The sequence below is a fragment of the Oncorhynchus keta genome, chromosome 17 (genome assembly GCF_023373465.1).
Source record: "Oncorhynchus keta strain PuntledgeMale-10-30-2019 chromosome 17, Oket_V2, whole genome shotgun sequence".
Classification (NCBI taxonomy): Eukaryota; Metazoa; Chordata; class Actinopteri; order Salmoniformes; family Salmonidae; genus Oncorhynchus; species Oncorhynchus keta.
In genome coordinates this window covers 21,654,744-21,675,819 of record NC_068437.1, presented here as the reverse complement: position 1 = coordinate 21,675,819, position 21,076 = coordinate 21,654,744, and the positions used below count along the sequence as shown (strand labels likewise).

Below are 21,076 nucleotides of genomic sequence, written 5' to 3'. Positions count from 1 at the left end.
CAAGGGGCCTTTTTTAGTTGGTTTCCTTTCGCAGAAGTACAAATCGTTGGTAATCAGCCGTGGTGACATTTTCCAGCAATTATGCCCATGCCATCTACGCTTCCTAAGGAGTTGAGACAAATCACTCCATTTGCCTCTGCCACCATGACAAGATGTTAACACCTTCCTTCCCAGGGGAGAAAGAGCGAGAGAGGGGGAGAAAGAGCGAGAGAGGGGGAGAAAGAGCGAGAGAGGGGGAGAAAGAGCGAGAGAGAGGGGGAGAGAGGGGGATAGAGGTGGAAAGAGGGGGAGAGAGCGGGATAGAGGTGGAAAGAGGGGGAGAGAGAGGGATAGAGGTGGAAAGAGGGGGAGAGAGAGGGATAGAGGGGGAGAGAGGGGGATAGAGGTGGAAAGAGGGGGAGAGAGGGGGATAGAGGTGGAAAGAGGGGGAGAGAGAGGGATAGAGGTGGAAAGAGGGGGAGAGAGAGGGATAGAGGTGGAAAGAGGGGGAGAGAGGGGGATAGAGGTGGAAAGAGGGGGAGAGAGCGGGATAGAGGTGGAAAGAGGGGGAGAGAGAGGGATAGAGGTGGAAAGAGGGGGAGAGAGAGGGATAGAGGTGGAAAGAGGGGGAGAGAGAGGGATAGAGGTGGAAAGATGGGGAGAGAGGGGGATAGAGGTGGAAAGAGGGGGAGAGAGAGGGATAGAGGTGGAAAGAGGGGAGAGAGAGGGATAGAGGTGGAAAGAGGGGGAGAGAGGGGGATAGAGGTGGAAAGAGGGGGAGAGAGCGGGATAGAGGTGGAAAGAGGGGGAGAGAGGGGGATAGAGGTGGAAAGAGGGGGAGAGAGGGGGATAGAGGTGGAAAGAGGGGGAGAGAGCGGGATAGAGGTGGAAAGAGGGGGAGAGAGGGGGATAGAGGTGGAAAGAGGGGGAGAGAGAGGGATAGAGGTGGAAAGAGGGGGAGAGAGGGGGATAGAGGTGGAAAGAGGGGGAGAGAGCGGGATAGAGGTGGAAAGAGGGTTGAGAGAGGGGGATAGAGGTGGAAAGAGGGGGAGAGAGAGGGATAGAGGTGGAAAGAGGGGGGGAGAGAGGGATAGAGGTGGAAAGAGACAGGGAAATGGGGAAAGAGAGAGAGAGGGGGGAAAGAGAGAGACATTTAGAGAGAGTGTGTGATGGAAAGGGAGAGGAGAGGGAAAGAGAGCGAGAGGGGGAAAGAGAGAAAGAAAGAAAGAAAGCAGGAGAGGTTGACCCCATCTGTTGAAGAATCAAAGGCTTTAACTACAATCAAGGCCCTATTCTCCTCATCCACCCACGTCCCTCACCAGAAATGACTGAATACTCAACAACACACTGTGTGTGTCATCTGTGTAATGGTGAGTGTATATGTCCAGTGAGTCATGGACCGTCGTACATCCCTAAGCACATGTCTGTATGTTTGTATGTATGTAAGCTGTATGTATGAATGCAGTTTGCTTAGGGATGTACGACGGTATATGACTCACTGGAACAAAGGCACAAATCCAGATCTGTCCTCTCCCTGCAGAGGGGATGGACTTGACAGATCACAGATGAGAGAAATGTGTCTGTCTTATCCTAAAGTGTCCCAGCTCGTATAGGCTGCTCTGTGTCTGATCACTTAGAAGTGTCCCAACTCCTATATGCTGCCCTGTGTCTGAACACTTAGAAGTGTCCCAGCTCATGTAGACCGCTACTCTGACTGTGTGTGAACAGCTGGAAGGCTCCTGTCTGTTTACTGCCTCCTGGGGGAGGCATGAGAGAAGCTCCAGCCTGTTTGTTCCTCTCACAGAGAAAGCAGCCCTCTCTGAAGAAGAGCCTGGAACAGACTTGATACGTCAGACAGACTTTAGCTCTCAATGTGTGGTCTTGGCTTCACATTTTCTCTCTTCTCCATGTTGATGGAGTTACAGAGAGAGGAAAACAAATACATTTCTGCTTCTTCCTGGCCAGGTCTCCAAGACTTTGTTGCGCTTTCTCTCACTGCTGCAGCAAGATAGTGTGTAGCTTACAGCTGTGAGTGGCGGTAAAGAATATTACCCTTCTATTCTTGCCCATAGGCAGTGTTAGTTTGACCATTACCATGGCAGTGGAATTAAGGTCATTGCTCTGATTATTTAAGCAGCCTCTGGCTTATGGTCATGAACGTTGATTTAATATCCTGTTCTACACGTTTATGGCTGTACTAATGATCATGATTATTAAAGCAGCACACAAGTTATAGTCACCATTCCTAATGTGCTAGCACCCTCTGGCCCCCTTCAACAGCTGAGCTATAATTGTGACTCTTCCCTCCTTCTCCACTCTTTATCTTCAGTCAAAAGTATATATATCTATCACAGATACATAGTCACACACATACACACACACACATACACACATGCTTGAACACCCACTCTGCCAATCCCCATAGCATCTCTATAATGTTGTCCCAGGTCTGCATGGTAAATGGGGGATGTGTGAGAGGACAGGGGGGTTGAGACAGGGGCTTTGCCAGTGCTCAGTGTCACTGTGTGAAACCAGGTGAGCAGACACTGATACCACATAAAGGCTAATACCTGCAAAGCCAGACCTGTCTACCACGGCTAGCAAAATATTGAACCTTGCTAAGCTCCTTTCCTCACACACACATGAGCACACACATGTACGCACAAGCATGCACAGACACACTGACACACACATGGAAGGACACAAACACACTATCAGCAGGGGATAAAGATGGTGCATTTCACTGCTCCGTTACTGTGACAATTGTCTCACGAGAAGGGAAGAAGACACAGACAAACAAACAAACAAACAAACAGTGTGTGTGTGTATGTGTTTACAAGCATTTTGCTACACCCGCAATAACATCTGCTAAACACGTGTATGTGACAAATAAAATTCGCTTTGATTTGAAACAAACAGGGAACCTCTAGCGTCGAATGCTGCAGTACGATGTCATCCACTCCAGAGGCTGATACGTGACGTGCCATTAATGTGTCGTGTCGTTGACGTGGCATGTGGCAGTCCCTTGCTGCATGACTGCTGCTCTGAGGGAGCTCTGAGGGAGCTCTGAGGGAGCTCTGAGGGAGCTCTGAGGGAGCTCTGAGGGAGCTCTGTGCTCGGCAGGGTTTGTTTTCTAACTGAGTGAGTGAACTTGGGGAAGGTGTCTCCCACACATGGTTTCCCTCTACCAGCTCCAGCTTCTGAGAACCAGGGCTATAACTCTAGCTCCACCACTCCCCAACAGGATTTTTTACTTTAGTTTATTTAGTAAATATTTTATGAACTCTATTTTCTTAAAACTGCATTGTTGTTTAAGGGCTTGTAAGTTAGAATTCCACGGTAAGGTCTGTTGTATTCTGCGCATGTGACTAATTAAAATGGATTTGATTAGACACGAACCCCACTGAGATCCTCAAAAGATTTAGAGCACAATACATAGAAGAAGAACAACTCGGGCATCTCTTTTTTTGAGCATGATTTAGATATGTTTCTGCTTATAATTTCTGACATTTTGGTCTATTTTGTCTATAATTAGATGCATGCAGCTTCTCTTCAGTCATTAAATGTTGCCCTAGAAGACTAAATAATCCCTTGCTCAACTGAACAATGTCATAGATCGATTGAAGCATTCATTCTTTCTTGTTTACATCGGTAAAATCTTCCCTGTCATCTTTCACGGAGCAAAGTTGTTTAGGGACTGGGGAGAACGCAGAAAAAAAAACAGGAAAGGTTTTCTGTGCAAAATGTCCAAATGACATCAGTTTGACCGGTTGTAAGGAAAAAGAAAGCTGTAAAAATGACCAAAATAATTTCGGATAAGATTTCAGTTGGCTTCGATGCATGTGGTTGAAATAGAAAAAAAAGACATTTAGTGGACAGTCTGATCCAGAGAGATTTATAGTAGCAATTAGGGTTAAATGCCTTATTCATGGGCACATCGACAGTTTCTCACCTTGTGGGCTCGGGGTTTCAAACCAGCCACCTGTCAGTTACTGGCCCAATGCTCTTAACCCCTTTTTATTAGGAAGACAGCACCTCTACAGATGGTATCTAACTGAGCATTGCATTCTCTCAAGCTGCAGAAATAAATCTCCACTCCTGTTCCCAAGTTAAAATTGTGCCTAGATTTGGTGTATAATTTTCCTGTAAGAAAGGCTACATTCTGCAGGAGTTATTATTCAGGCTATGTGAGAGGTTATAGACCTACAGTCAGTGTCCAGATTTCAGTTTCCATTTAACCCATCTAAACAGTAGGCTACAGTTCTGTCGAATTTGTAGAGCGCCTCACAATCACACATAACAGCCACCAGCACCGCTATCATCCTCTTTTACCACTTCACCAAATCTTTCCCAAACATTACTTTTCTAGCCCTCCCTTCTCTTTATTCTCAACTTTCCTTTCGCAGTTTTTGTGGATTGAAGTGAACTTTATCTGCCCGTTCCCAAAACCATTATTTGTCAATTGGCTGTGTAGGCTATTTGGCACGTATACAGTTAAGCCCTAAACATTCCCAAACCAGAAAGCGTGGATTGATGGCAGCATTCACACGAAACTGAAAGTGGGAACCACTGCTTTAAATCAGGGCAAGGTGACCGGAAACATGACCGATATACATACAGTGTAGCTATTCCCTCCGCAAGGCAATCAAACAAGCTAAGCGTCAGTATAGAGACAAAGTAGAGTCGCAATTCAACAGCTCAGACACGAGAGGTATGTGGCAGGGTCTACAGTCAATCACGGATTACAAAAAGAAAACCAGCCCCATCGCGGACCAGGATGTCTTGCTCCCAGACAGACTAAATAACTTTTTTGCTCGCTTTGAGGACAATACAGTGCCACTGACACGGCCCGCTACCAAAACCTGCAGACTCTCCTTCACTGCAGCCGACGTGAGTAAAACATTTAAACGTGTTAACACTCGCAAGGCAGCAGGCCCAGAAGGCATCCCCAGCCGCGTCCTCAGTGCATGCACAGACCAGCTGGCTGGTGTGTTTACGGACATATTCAATCAATCCTTATCCCAGTCTGCTGTTCCCACATGCTTCAAGAGGGCCACCATTGTTCCTGTTCCCAAGAAAGCTAAGGTAACTGAGCTAAACGACTACCGCCCCATAGCGCTCACTTCCGTCATCATGAAGTGACCCACTCCAATTTGCTTACCGCCCCAATAGGTCCACAGACGACACAATCGCAACCACACTGCACACTGTGCTAACCCATCTGGACAAGAGGAATACCTATGTGAGAATGCTGTTCATCGACTACAGCTCAGCATTTAACACCTGGGTCTCGACCCCACCCGGTACTGGACTTCCTGACGGGCCGCCCCCAGGTGGTGAGGGTAGGTAACAACATCTCCACACCGCTGATCCTCGACACTGGGGCCCCACAAGGGTGCGTTCTGAGCTCTCTCCTGTACTTTCTGTTCACCCACAACTGCGTGGCCATGCACGCCTCCAACTCAATCTTCAAGTTTGCCTGACGACACGACTGTGGTAGGCTTGATTACCAACAACGACAAGATGGCCTACAGGGAGGAGGTGAGGGCCCTCGAAGTGTGGTGTCAGGAAAATAACCTCACACTCAATGTCAACAAAACAAAGGAGATGATTGTGGACTTCAGGAAACAGCAGAGGGAGCAGCCCCCTATCCACATCGACGGGACGGTAGTGAAGAGGGTAGTAAGTTTTAAGGTCATCGGCGTACACATCACGGACAAACTGAATTGGTCCACCCACACAGACAGAGTTGTGAAAAAGGCACAGGCACGCACTCACAAACTTCTACAGATGCACAATCGAGAGCATCCTGTCGGGCTGTATCACCGCCTGGTACGACAACTGCTCTTCCCACAACTATAAGGCTCTCCAGAGGGTAGTGAGGTCAACGCATCACCGGGGGCAAACTACCTGCCCTCCAGGACACCTACACCACCCGATGTCACAGGAAAGCCATAAAGATCATCAAGGACAACAACCGCCCGAGCCACTGCCTGTTCACCCCGCTATCATCCAGAAGGCGAGGTCAGTACAGGTGCATCAAAGCAGGGACCGAAAGACTGAAAAACAGTCCATCAAGGCCATCAGACTGTTAAACAGTCACCACTAACATTGAGTGGCTGCTGCCAACATACTGACTCAACTCCAGCCACTTTAATATTGGAAATTGATGGAAAAAATGTATCACTAGCCACTTTAAACAATGCCACTTAATATAATGTTTACATACCCTACATTACTCATCTCAAATGTACAGTGGGGAGAACAAGTATTTGATACACTGCCGATTTTGCAGGTTTTCCTACTTACAAAGCATATAGAGGTCTGCAATTTTTATCATAGGTACACTTCAACTGTGAGAGACGGAATCTGAAACAAAAATCCATAAAATCACATTGTATGATTTTTAAGTAATTAATTTGCATTTTATTGCATGACATAAGTATTTGATACATCAGAAAAGCAGAACTTAATATTTGGTACAGAAACCTTTGTTTGCAATTACAGAGATCATACGTTTCCTGTAGTTCTTGACCAGGTTTGCACACACTGCAGCAGGGATTTTGGCCCACTCCGCCATACAGATCTTCTCCAGATCCTTCAGGTTTTGGGGCTGTCGCTGGGCAATATGGACTTTCAGCTCCCTCCAAAGATTTTCAATTGGGTTCAGGTCTAGAGACTGGCTAGGCCACTCCAGGACCTTGAAATGCTTCTTACGGAGCCACTCCATATTTGCCCTGGCTGTGTGTTTCGGGTCGTTGTCATGCTAGAAGACCCAGCCACGACCCATCTTCAGTGCTCTTACTGAGGGAAGGAGGTTGTTGGCCAAGATCTCGCGATACATGGCCCCATCCATCCTCCCCTCAATACGGTGCAGTCGTCCTGTCCCCTTTGCAGAAAAGCATCCCCAAAGAATGATGTTTCCACCTCCATGCTTCCTGGTCGGGATGGTCGGACCTCTACATGCTTTGTAAGTCGGAAAACCTGCAAAATCGGCAGTTTATCAAATACTTGTTCTCCCCACTGTATATGTATATGCTGTACTGTACATCATCTACTGAATCTTTATGTAATACATGTATCACTAGCCACTTTAAACTATGCCACTTTGTTTACATACCCTACATTACTCATCTCATATGTATATACTGTACTCGATACCATCTACTGCATCTTGCCTATGCCGTTCTGTAACATCACTCATTCATATATCTTTATGTACATATTATTTATCCCTTTACACTTGTGTGTATACGGTAGTAGTTGTGGAATTGTTAGGTTAGATTTCTCATTGGTTATTACTGCATTGTCCGAACTAGAAGCACAAGCATTTCGCTACACTCGCATTAACATGTGCTAACCTTTGATTTTATTTTATTTAAAGTTTAGGCTTGCTAACTAATACCAGAGCCTAAAATAATGAAAGAAAAACTTTTTTATAAAGCCTATATAAATTGCACATAATTATACATTTATGGATTTTTTAAAAGGTATTGTTTCTCTTTATTAAACCCGCCCTCCACCCACCCGACCTTCAGCTACACAATATTTAGTGAAAATAACCTGTCTGCCCCGCGGATTCCGAGTCAACCCGCTCGTGTAGACGGCCTGGCTTCTCCTTGGTTACTACCAGAAAAGTCTGTCATTAGAAAGCCTCACCATGCTATTGACTCTCTCATAGACGGGTTGGCTGACAACGTCACAGAAATGATGTACGCATCGAGATGTGCATTGTTATGAGTCTGAATTGTCAGATAGCTAACAACAATGACACGAAGCTGCCATGGGGGGGAATTGTAGTTCGTTTCAGCTCGTTGGATCTTATTATTGATACCATGTCTTGTTTTGAGGGGTTTCGGCAGATGTCAAGTATATGCAAAAATTCACTAGCTAGCTAATCAGCAACTGTAACCATGTATTTATGTTTTCAATAAACATTTGGAGACAAAATATAGTTAACATGTTGTCAACACTGTAATCCAACCCTGTCTCTTTTGCCCCATAGTTGCGCACATATCGGTTTTGTTGTTAAACTACCAACCTGTCTATAGGCATGTTCCCCTACAAGGCTCCATGCCAGCTTCAGGGGATCAAAGGAAATGTTTCCCTCAGCTGATTAATTAATCCTAATTGGTGGTTGAGGAGGAGTTGTTGGACCCCAAGACCCTGCTGTATGTCCCCTCCACCTCCGCTCCCTGGCGAGCAACGCCCCTGTTTGATCTGCACTAATCTAATTAACACTTAAACAGGAACACCTGTGCTCTTCACTCGAAGTGCCACCTCCCAGATGGGCCTTTGATGGCTGTGATGGTGGAGGGAGAGCCAGCGGCGAGGGAGGAGAGCTGTTACTCTCTCTCTCTTAACAGGGGCAAGCGTAGCCTAATGGGGCCTATTTCAGTCCCCAATATGTCTGTAACTGGTGGGTAATTGACAGCGATTAGGCTGTGGTCTGATGATGCACCTGATTAGATTACTGTAGGTATTTTTCTGCTCGGTTTCACCGCACCCCTTAAACCAAACCTTGACCCCTATTAGCCCCACACTCATCAGGAAGAGCTGGGGGACACCAGCATCACCAAGCTTATCATCAGCATCTAATTGGGCTGATGAGTCACGATAAATATGGTCAATGCCGCTATGTAATTCCCTGATCAATGTGAAGGAGTGTGCATGTGCCTGTGTGGGTGTGTGCAATTGTCTATTCATATGAGGAGGATTAAGAGTGCTTCCATTATACATTTCTACCTGTTTCAAGGAAAATGCACTTTATGCGCCTGTAGATATTCTTCAGTTTTCATTATTTCTGATTGCGCGCCTCTTGAATAGCTAACTTTCCAAAACGTTAATTAAAGAGGAATAAACTGATTCTTGCTTTATCCTTCAATCTCTTATCAAGTCAGGATTCCCTAGGAGTCTTTCAAGCTGGTGAATTTGAAGCGTGTGAATCCTACAGACTTATCCTTGAGAGCGCTGCTCAACTTTTGACAAATCAAGGCTTTGCATCAAATATTTGTTTTTATAACAACCACATTCATCTGGCCACATTCATCATTTGACTCCCTTTTGAAATATCTGAGCATTCTGAGGTTTACCATTAGCTGGTTAGCACTAGAAAACAGACTATTCAACTAGCTCTGGTGGGCCAAAGGGATGAATCATGTTATTAGCATGGCATATCCAGGAAAAAACCCTTAATCAATACTAGTCAAAGATCAGAGAGACTCAGGCAGGAAACAAGAAAAAGGACAGAGAGGACAGAGGAGAGAAAATAAATGGAGTACCCTCTGTACTATATGTGCCTCTTGAATGACTTGCTGGAACATTGGGACTTGTTTCACCCTCTTAAGGGTTCAGTGGCTCTCTTGTTTTGTGAGCTTTTCTGATGGAAGATCCTTTGATCTCACTGTCATCTTCTCCCACAGAGGGTTTTTAATTCGTAGATACCAAGCACCACTTTTGCCAAAATAGCAAAGGTTTACATAGAGCATCTATTGTTACCTGCCGACTCATTCCCCTGATGATCCCCTAAATTGAAACGGTATGACATCATGGAGTGGTTTGGAGCCAAATCTGTGAAGCAGCAGTTGACCCATGGGGCCAATCATTCTGGCAGCATGCTGGCAGATTGTGTGCCTGTGGAATAAGAGAGGTGTCTTATAAACAAGCCTCCTCCTTGGCAGTCGGGGCACCATGAGGTCTGATGGATATGTTTGGACCAAACCGACAGTCATGTATGCTCGTCCTGAATCATTATGGTTGGTATATTTTTATATTGCTGTATCAGAGCCTTAGTGCCTTAGTCATTGGGGCTGTTAGTTCTGCATTCCTCTTCATCTCTCAGACTAATTATCGTGTACCTCATGACTCATACATGCTATATAGCTATGTCTCTGCATGTTTAGTAGGCACTTCCTGAATCATTCCAAAAGTTCCGGAACCACTTGGACATGAAGTGCGTTTACTTATTAACGAGCTGAAAATAAAAGCCAGGAAAAACATCTCTGTGGTTCTAAAGTGTCTCAAAATCTCTAGGTTCTCGTGATATGTTCATAAAATCGATTTTAAGATTGCCACAATGTGTACGACCTCATCTGACAGACCCGATCCAGAACTGGTAGATGTGTAACAACAGGATGCCAACTGAGTTTTGTACGTAGAAGTTTATGATGGAAAACAGAGAAATATCATTTTCTCCATTTAACATTGTAGCATAAAAATGTTTTGACTTAACAAAAACAAACAAAGTATTTCTCAATGACCTTGCAGAGAATTGGAAAGAGATGGGATAGACATGGGATCTATTCCATTGTAGAAAACATCGAGCTGTGGTTCAGCTCGACAGCACTTCAATTTGTGCTTCCAGTGCATCGACAACTGCAATTCTTTTCCTTTTCAACTAAAGAAATTATCAAATAGAATGTTTTCTTTGTTTCATTATTGTGTCGTCATTTCTTTTACCTCTCAAGTGCCCTGAAAAGAGCCATGTGATGTTGGCATGGCGAATAATCAAATATATGTTGTGGTGCATGCTGGGTACTGGGAGCACACCTATACACTCCTGCCAGCTAGTAATGGCACATTTGACGTGGGCTGGCACTATGTATTTTTTTTTAGAGAGTTTTGTTATAACTAAGGACAGTCAGCTTTTGTTTTCAAAGGCCCCTCATTACGTTCAGGTAGTGCAGAGAGCCAAGTAAGCTCTCCTGGGTAAACAGAGAGGGGCCTACCTGTCTCTCAGCCATCTCCGTTTTTTTATAAAAACAATGCTGCAATGTTGCTATTGCTTGTGTGGTATCAAGCCCTCTTCAAGGTTGTGAGAGCATTGTGTGTTACCTTCTAGTGTTCAGAATGATGTGCCTGAGCTGGATCCCCTGGTGTGATTCGCTCACTGCCTATCAGGCTGGCTCCCCTCTGAGCAGATCCAGATGGTGCTGGCTGGAGACTACAGTATATGCCATGATCTGATGAGTTGAGCTGTGATATTGTGTACTGTATTGTCCATTAATGCCTCTCTGGGCCTGGCCCTGGGCCATTGGCAGTAACTTTGTTATAGATGAGGTAAAAATAAAGGTTGATTGAGAAAAACAAACTACTAATATGGTATAAGTAGTAACCAGAGATCTGGGTTTATCCTCAGATCAATGCTCTTATTCCAATCCATATCAAGTCCAGAGAGTGAAAGAGCCTTGCACAAGGTTACAACAACAGATTTTTCAACTTTTAGGTTCAGGGATTCAAACAAGGGACCTTTTGGTTACTAGCCCAATGCTCAAACCACTAGGCTACCCGTTGCCACGAATGCCAAGAGTCTTATATTTCTGTGGAATATGGCACAGTACTAGTAGAGGATGGAGTAACGGACAGGGGTCATTTTTACTGCATCCTTCCTTCTCTTTCTTTCTCTCGCTCTCCATGCTGATCTATCTACCAAAAGAACGGACAGTGAATGTGTTTTACAGTCTGACAGCGGTTTCATATCAGCAGCGATTCAAAACAAATCTTCAGCAGGCTACCACTTTCGTACCTCAGCAAAACCTCGGGATAAAGGTGCTTGGTTAATGACAAAACTGAAGAGATGGCATTATACATGTGATTTGTTTTACCCCTTTTTCTCCCCAATTGGTAGTTACAGTCTTGTCTTATTACTGCAACTCCCTTACGGACTAGGGAGAGGCGAAGGTCAAGAGCCATGCATCTTCCGAAACACAACACAACCAAACTGCTTCTTGACACAATGCCTGCTTAACCAGCCGCACCAATGTGTCGGAGAAAATACCGTAAACCTGGCGACCGTGTACTGCACCCAGCACGCCACAGGAGTCACTAGTGCAGGATGGGACAAGGACCTCCCTGCTGGCCAAACCCTCCCCTATCCCAGATGACGCTGGGCCAATTGTGCACCACCTCATGGGTCTCCCCATCGTGGCCAGCTGCAACAGAGCCTGGACTTGAACCCAGAATTTGTAGAGGCACAGCTAGTACTGCTATGCAGTGCCTTAGACCACTGCGCTACTCAGGATGATACATGTAATTTTGGGGGTGTTTGATAATAAGAATATGTCAGTGAATATATCAGAAAGACTAGCAGAAAGGATGTACCCTGTTTTACGGAATACAACACAGAGAACGCTTGAGGGGTAGCTGCCATTCAAAGAGATACAGTAGGCTGAACAAAGATGGAATCACAGAGGGTAAAGTAAATAAACAGACAGAATAGGGATATGATTCAAGGAAAATACAAAGGTAAGAAAAAAGTCATTCAAAAGCTTAGAACTTAGTTATGCCAAGTTAGACTTTATTTGCTTAGACAGTGAGAAAGTCACTGGAAAAACATTACATTTTAACAATGGTATGAATTCCATGAAAGACGAGGAGAATAGGGAATAAAAGGAGAGGCGAAATAGTGTTGCTCTGTGAGACAGAGTGTCTTTAGGGATATTCATATGATTCCAGTTGGATTTTCTAAGCCTTTTGTGTCTGTCATTATGTTCCTGGGCACTGAAAGGAGGACAGAAGAATACCTACAGGGTTGGCAAGGGGAGCCATCTTCTTTTGAAGGGCCCAGAGTGAACAAAAAGAGCTCTGGAAATGTAGTAATGGCGTCACACCTATTCAAGAAGGTAATGTGGTATCTGAGACAGTGGATCACAACCCGTCTGTCTGACTCCGAGCTCCCATCTCTACCTCCTTTGTGATGGAGGAGGCATTATTCGTGAAAGCTGTGGAATTATTTTAAGAGAAAATCAGATGACCACATGATGGGATTCATATTTCTAAAAACCTGTCATTTAATTTGATATGTTCAATTTCATTTAAGTTTTGTTCAGTCCCATGGCTGGCTGCTTTAACTGCAATGACCCATGTTATTCTTTATTTCTTTGAAAAAATATGATTGCTGCATTGACAGAGAACATGTCATCTCCACTGTAAAATAATCGCTGGCACAGAGATCTCATTCGTGAAAGCTCTTTAAATCAAATCAAATGTGATTGGTCACATGCACATATTTAGCAGATGTTATTATGGGTGTAGCGAAATGCTTGTGTTCCTAGCTCCAGCAGTGCAGTAGTATCTAACAATTCACAACAATATACACAAATCTAAAAGTAAAAGAATGGAATTAAGAAATATATAAATATTAGATTGAGCAATGTAGGAGTGGCATTGACTAAAATACAGTCATTTTGGTAATCAGGCCTCTGACTGTTGTGTCATCTGCAAACTTGATGATTGAGTTGGAGGCTTGCGTGGCCACGCAGTCATGGGTGAACAGGGAGTACAGGAGGGCGCTGAGCACACACACTTGTGGGGCTGTGTTGAGGATCAGCGAAGTGAAGGTGTTGTTTCTTACCTTCACCACCTGGTGGCAGACCATCAGGAAGTCCAGGACCCAGTTGCACAGGGTGGGGTTCAGACCCAGGGCCCCGAGCGTAATGATGAGTTTGGAGGGTACTATGTTGTTGAATGCTGAGCTATAGTCAATGAACAACATTCTTACATAGGTATTCCTCTTGTCCAGATGGGACAGGGCAGTGTGCAGTGCGATGGCAATTGCATCGTCTGTGGATCTATTGGGACAGTAAGCAAATTCCAGTGGGTCTTGGGTGTCGTAAGGTGGAGGTGATATGATCCTTAACTAGCCTCTCAAAGCACTTCATGATGACAGATGTGAGTGCTACGGGGCGATAGTCATTTAGTTCAGTTACCTTTGCTCTCTTGGGTACAGGAACAATAGTGGACATCTTGAAGCAAGTGGGGACAGTAGACTGGGACAGGGAGAGATTAAATATGTTGGTAAACACTTTAGCCAGCTGGTCTGCACATGTTCTGAGGACACGGCTAGGGATGCCGTCTTGGTTGGAAGCTTTGCGATGGTTTACAATCTTTAATGTCTTACGTCGGCCACGGAGAAGGAGAGCCCATAGTCCTTGGTAGCGGGACGGTGGCAATGTGTTATCCTCAAAGCAGGTGAGGAAGGTGTTTAACTTGTCCGGAAGAAAGATGTCGGTCTCCATTACCGGGCTGGTTTTCCCTTTGTAATCCGTGATTGTCTGTCGACCCTGCGTCTTGAGTCTGAGCCGTTGAATTGCGATTCCACTTTGTCTCTGTACTGCCTGTTTGATTGACTTACGGAGGGAATGTGTAACGGATCTCGTCCTCCTCTTCTGAGGAGGAGTAGCGAGAAGGATCAGAGGACCAATTTGCAGCGTGGTAAGTCTTCATGATGTAATATTTAATTAATCAAACTGAACACTGAAATACAAAAAACAATAAAGGGAACGAAGGAAAACCGAAATAGTCCTGTCTGGCGACATACACAAAGACAGAAAATAAACACCCACGAAACACAGGTGGGAAAAGGCTACCTAAGTATGATTCTCAATCAGAGACAACTAACGACACCTGCCTCTGATTGAGAACCATACTAGGCCAAACACAGAAACCAACATAGAAAAACAAACAGACTGCCCACCCCAACTCACGCCCTGACCATACTAAAACAAAGACAAAACAAAGGAACTAAGGTCAGAACGTGACAGAATGACTACACTGTTTGAATTTGGCCATATTCCTAATCACCTAGCCATGGTTATAATGCAGTGGTTCTCGCTTTCAGTTTTGCACAAATGCTGCCATCTATCCACGGTTTCTGGTTTGGGTAGGTTTTAATAGTCTCAGTGGGTACAACATCTCCTATACACTTCCTGATGAACTCAGTCACCGTAACCGTGTATACGTCAATGTAAGCACATTTCAAGACATAACCGTATATTTCACTGACCTTCTTATCATAGAAAGTGTCCCAAGTTAGTGAAGTATTTCCAGAGATATCTAATAGCGTAAACTTGAGAGACACTGGTCATTAAGAAGTTGTCACGCCACTTTAGGACTCAGTGAATTGAAGTGTCTCTGAGCCCACTTTTGCAGGTGGAGGATGTATGGAGCTGGGTTTTTTTCTCCACTCACAGGTCTGTGGAAGACCATCTGTTCATGAGGGTTTGATATATCCTCAGCAGTCTGTCACAGACACTTCTGTCACCTACTATCTGCGAGGTGAACACCTCCTGTGCTGCTGCCTCCTGTGTACATACTGTGCGTCTGAAATGGCACCCTATTCCCTATAGTGCACTACTTTTGACCAAGGCCTGCATAGGGCTCTGGTCAAAAACAGTGCACTAAATAGGAAATAGCATGCCATTTCAGATGCAGCCATACAGTACACCCACCCTGGGTGGACAGAACAGACACCAGGGAGGAGTCTGAGGCAGACAGGGACACTAGTACAACAGCTTTTTGTTTATTAGAGAGGGATGAAGATTTATGTCTGGCACTGGGTAGAGCGTTGGGCGTGGGAGTGAAAGAGCGGAGTAGAGGAGGAGAGTGGTTAAGTGGGTGGGTCAAAGGAGCCTAGATTTACTTCAGATTGATGTGAAGAGTCTCCTGCTGTGCTAAGCTGTGCCATGTTTACAAGTTGCCTCCCTGGTATTGCGAGGAGAGAACACACCGTGGAGAACACACCGTGGAGAACACACTGTGGAGAACACACCGTGGAGAACACTCTGTGTGTGGAGAAGACTCTGTGGAGAACACACAGTGGAGAGAACACACTGTGGTGAACACACTGTGGAGAACACACAGGGACTTGTATTAAGATACAATAATTGGACAGTTCCTGTTGCATCATACTGTAGTCATGGGAGAGCTCAGTGTTTGTACTGTATATCACATCATAATCACGGCGAGAGGAGTGGACTCCAAATGATATAAATATGGGTTGCACTGTACTGTATTCTCTAACGTTACAGTGCTGTAAGAGTGCCACAGTCAACTACTTTGTCTGATTATAGGATGCTGTAATAAAGCAGCTTATGTTTCACCATAATAGAGAAACATGTGTTTCATATACTGTATTGATCGTCTGGTGTCCCCCTGCCTGGGGTGTGAATGATCCCAGTGTTATCAGTGATGGGAGCAGCATACTGCCTCATCTCCTCTCCTCTCTTGGTCTCAAGGATCCTGCCTGGCACCCCTGTGGAGAAGCCCCGTTTTAGGCTGTTACTCCCAGGCTATGTGAGAGATCTGTGAGGCGTGAAGAGGAAAATGGAGTTTTAAAAACAGAGAGAGTGGAGACAAAGAGCTTAGAGGATGCAGGTGATGTCACACTATTGTCCAGTGATGAGCAATTGCAGTTTGTGTGTGTGTGTGTGTGTGTGTGTGTGTGTGTGTGTGTGTGTGTGTGTGTGTGTGTGTGTGTGTGTGTGTGTGTGTGTGTGTGTGTGTGTGTGTGTGTGTGTGTGTGTGTGTGTGTGTGTGGTTCGCATATAGCATCTCTAATGAGACCAGTGGAAAAGCAGAGACAGGAGAGGGGTTGGTCAGGGTTGGGGACGGGGGCGGGGTCGTTACACAAATGGCCAATTAGAGCTAGTATTAGTAGTTCCATTTCCCCATCTCATGACTCTCAATTTCATTACAGAATGAAAATGAATGGAATAGTATAGTGATGATGTCTTTGCTTTGAAACATTTCTGTGAATAGATTGTATAGCTTCATCTCATAGTGCCTTTTAGTGACTGATGTGCTGATGTGCTGAGGTGTTCCGAGCTGGCAGGGAAGGGAGATGAAGATGGGAGGGTGTGGTGCATTGTGGGTAAGAGAGCGAAGATGCCGAGATGTGGGATTCTGGAGAGTTTAGTGAAACAGATGGATGACCTATTAGTATTGTGATTCTGAAAATTATGAATACACTTTGCTTTGTAAAGTTGCAACCAAATAATCTATGCTGTATGCACAGCTTCGTATCGCAAATTGAACTGGACTTTTAACCTGCACCTCAATCACACTCCACTTCTCCAACTTATTCTAACGCCTGGCCAGCGTCTGTCCTCCAGGGTCCCTCCCCATTGCCTTTGCTCACCTTAGAATTATGTGGGAAAGCCAAGCTCCAAAGAGTATCCCTTTTCTTTTAATGTAGCTCATCATGAGGGTGGCAGGTAGCCGAGTGGTTAGAGCCAGTAACCGTTGGGCCAGTAACCGCAAGGTTGCTAGATTGAATCCCCGAGCTGACAAGGTAAAAATATGTTGTTCTGCCCTGAACAAGGCAGTTAACCCACTGTTCCTAGGTCGTCATTGTAAATAAGAACGTGTTCTTAGCTGACTTGCCTAGTTAAATAAATGAAAGCTGGGAGTCTACAGAAAATGTAAAGAAAAATGTTAACGCTTTCATGTCTGCCAAGCATACAAACCTTAACTTCATGTCTTCTGAGTCATTGAAGGAGACACATTGAAACGACCCACCCCCCTGGCTATTTCAAAAAGTGTAAACATAAACTACTGTCTGTCATACTTCCATACCTCTATTTGCAATCATGTGTGCTGAAAGGTGTTCTGCACAGACTGTACATTGTTTCATCTGGTTTACACAAGACCTGGATGCCTGACTTTGTCAAGAGATGATGTGGGTGTGTGTTGATTTCTATAATGTGATGCGCTTCGATTATAACAGACACTTGACATCTGCTTAGTTCTATTTAAATGTATATTAGGAAAAGGTTGTCATGTTGGAGATGTACAGTCACCCACAGAGTACTGCACTACCACCCCCAGACAGGAAACCATACTAGCAACTCTACTTGGTTCTGAGAAGATCTATAATACGCTTGCTCTGAAATGAATCCACACCAACGTTACAATCATGCAGTCTCAACTGCATCTTGATTGCTTTTTCTCAGTCAGTCAGTCAGTCAATAATTTGTTGGCATTTTGTACTCAGTGGATTCATTTGATCTCCCTCAACGAATCCTGTGCCTAATGATGATTGTGTTGTGTATAACCCCTGAAATGAATGGTTGATAATGACAGGCTTTATGACCCTGTGTGTATCTGTGTGTTTATCCCTCCAGACGCTGCCCACCACGCAGTACGAGCTGGAGATCGTAGCCCAGGACATGAAGGGAAGAGACGTGGGACTGACAGGAACAGCCACGGCAACCATCACCATCACAGACAAGAACGACCACGCCCCAGAGTTCACCCACTCACTGGTGAGTACCTGCACCGCTGCCTGTTCCCTGCACCCCTATTCCCTGTCCTCTGTCCTCATTGTTGTCCAAAGGTGGATAAATGTCAAATAAACTCAGTGTAATGATGACCAGATGGAGTTGTCATACAGACTAGTGTGTGTATTGAGTTAAATAACAAAGTAAATAGTGAGGTCTTGAGATGGGACCACTTCTACTGCTATCATCCTCCCTTTCTAGTGCTCCTGTTCTGCAGGCAGGTTCACCACTCCTTGTAGTCCTCCAGTCCCAGCAGAGACCATCACTCCTCAGTCAGATAGACAGACCTTGGAGAAAAACAGCCCCAGTCACATCTATCACTATAATCGCAGACGCAGCTGGTGACGGGCGTGATTCACATACAGGTGATGGAGTAGGTTTCACACACATAAACACACACACATACCAGCAATCAACCAGTTATCCTCCCTGACCTCTGCTTTTCCATTTAAAATTATTGTGTTATAATTCTCGAAGCCCAAGGAAAGGCATAGTGCACATCAGTCGCTGGCCTGTGCGTGTGTGTTTATGTATGTGTGTGAGTGTGTGAGTGTGTGTGTGTGTGTGTTTATGTGTGTGTGTGTGTGTGTGTGTGTGTGTTGTATGTGTGTGTGTGTGTGTGTGTGTGTGTGTGTGTGTGTGTGTGTGTGTGTGTGTGTGTGTGTGTGTGTGTGTGTGTGTGTGTGTGTGTGTGTGTGTGTGTGTGTGTGTGTGTGTGTGTGTGTTCACATGTAATGAACAACGCATCACAGTAGTCAGGTGGTATGGGTGCACAAGGGAGATAAGGGAGTGTGTCTGTGAGTTTACGCTGCTATGATCATGGTGTTGGTTTCCTTTGTCAGTACAGCCTCAAGGCTCTAGTAGAAACCCTGTATAGCATCCGTAACCCAATACAATCGAGGACAGGCTAACTGAATGAACAACAAAGACAACATGAAAGTATGAAAAGGAATTAAAATAGTTTGGGGAGGGGCCTCGTCCCCGAGGGATGATCCTCTGAGCCAGATGCTGTGATGCCGGTAGCCCTATGCGGGGTAGCTGGCATCAAAACCACTCCCCCATCTGTGAGAAAGAGGATCCGATGATCAGCTGGTGGCGTTGGGGAAGTGAAGGGTTGGCTGTGAGCCTTTTGCTGTAAGACGCAATTGAGAAATGTCAAAATAGATAATAAACTGAACTTCAATGACTGTGCCTTTGCAAAGATAAAGACATTTCAACAGATGTTTTTTTTTACGCAAACTGAACCATTTTATTGTCGAAAGTCATATCTTACAAATGTTCTATAACTCTGTCCTGCAGAGTGTCCTGTCCTTTGGTCTGATATGCGTGTTCAGAAACATGCGAGTCAAGCTTCAGCGCTTGATTAAGACGGCAGGAAGGATAATTGGTACAGATCAAGAATCAGCCTCCAACTTGTACACAAAACGCATCCTCCTAAAACTTGAAAGCCTTTTACAGGACAGTACTCATCCTGGTGGGATAATAAAATTGATCTGAATCTGAGAGAAACGAGTCCTTCATTTAAGTACATCACAAGATGTATTCCCATTGGTCAGAAGAGAGCAGTTCTTAGTGAGCATGTAAATAGAACATATAGGAGAGTGATCAAATATGCCCTACGTGGAGCCAACGTTGAAGAGAACAGCTATGAGTTAGCAAGATCCTGATGTTTGCTCACCCTTTTGAAAATGAATGCACCAGAGCATGCAATGCTTTCCGAATGTATATACGATTTGACAAATCATTAACTCAAGGCAGTCATGGAAATCCAAAATCGTTGAATGAGCACTCAAGTAATCTTGAAGCACTGGCCCCAGATGTGGATAGCAGCACGGTTCGCGCTGAACTACTTCGGCTGTTAACTACGAGACTTCAAAGACAAGAGGCATGATGTTCAGCAACAACACGTTTAGTGACAAGAGATTGTTATAGAAGTTGCGCCAGGCCCAAGCTATCAGTGGCATGACTGTGCGACAACCAATGAACGATAATCACGCTAGTGACTTTGACATTGTGTGGGGTAGACTGATAGCCGACCAGCCTAATCATGCTTTTTGGAAGATACAAGCATGAAGGGAGATATCTGATTGCTACCTGTAGTTGTGGTATGACCGCCAATGAATGAACATTTATGAAAATGCCTGGAGTGATGAGAAAATAGGCGTACTGAGCTCAAGCAGCATGAATGAAATATTCCCCACTGAAAAAAATGATTTGATAAAATAACAGTGCTATTACAAAGCACCACTTTAAGGTAAAGCTACAACAAAGACAACAAAAGTAACCTACGCAATTAGCCACGATAGGCAAAGGCATGTCAATGTATCTGAACAGAGAGGATGTGGATGAGTCTGCTGTGAATCTTCTGCTGTAAGACGTAAGTGAGAGAACCATTGGTGAATAACAATTGGTGGGAAGAGAGGCAAGGTCCTTATTGCCCAGGTATGCCCATGAGTTGTTTAGCAAGCGGTAAAGTTGCATTATACAGCTGTGCTCATTGGCCATAGGGTAATAGGTGATTGACATTCTGCACGTGGCTAATTGATGTAGTAAAAGTGACATGACACTGTGCTGTTGATGAGAACATATCGACAACGGATATAAATTCCCGCTGCGCCCATGGAAAGGAAACGATGTGAATATGTCATGCTTACAGGAGGAAGGAGCAAGCCATTCAGACTGCCTTACTGATTGAACCTACTCTAACTACCTCATTACCCACCAGCCACACTGTCTCGATTTTTCAGGATCTTCGTGCACACAGAAAACTGCACTTAACAAACTTAACCTATTTACCTGTTTGTGCAAACTCATGATGCATTCATTTGTCAAAAACTGCAACTGTTGCGTTTTTCTAAAAACTGCAACTGTTGTGTTTTTCTTTTTCTTGAGGTGAAGAAAAAGGCATTAGGCCCTTAAGCAGAGGTCGTAATGTTGAGTTGTGTGGTTTTTAATGGAAATGCCCAGCGCTGTTGTCAGGGTTCGAGACACATCACCTTGAACTTCCGCCAGGCTGGCTCCCATGATGCATTGCGGTGTCA

At 44.8% G+C, this 21,076-nt stretch overlaps 1 protein-coding gene across 2 annotated transcripts in view; it reads left to right on the top strand.

Annotated features, from left to right (window-relative positions):
• cdh13 (cadherin 13, H-cadherin (heart)) overlaps positions 1–21,076 on the top strand; it is a 620,914-nt gene that overhangs the window by 470,198 nt on the left and 129,640 nt on the right. For both annotated transcript variants that reach the window (XM_052465701.1, XM_052465703.1), the window contains exon 8: positions 17,880–18,020. In XM_052465701.1, coding sequence (XP_052321661.1) covers positions 17,880–18,020 — 141 coding nt within the window. The remainder of the gene's footprint in view (positions 1–17,879; positions 18,021–21,076) is intronic.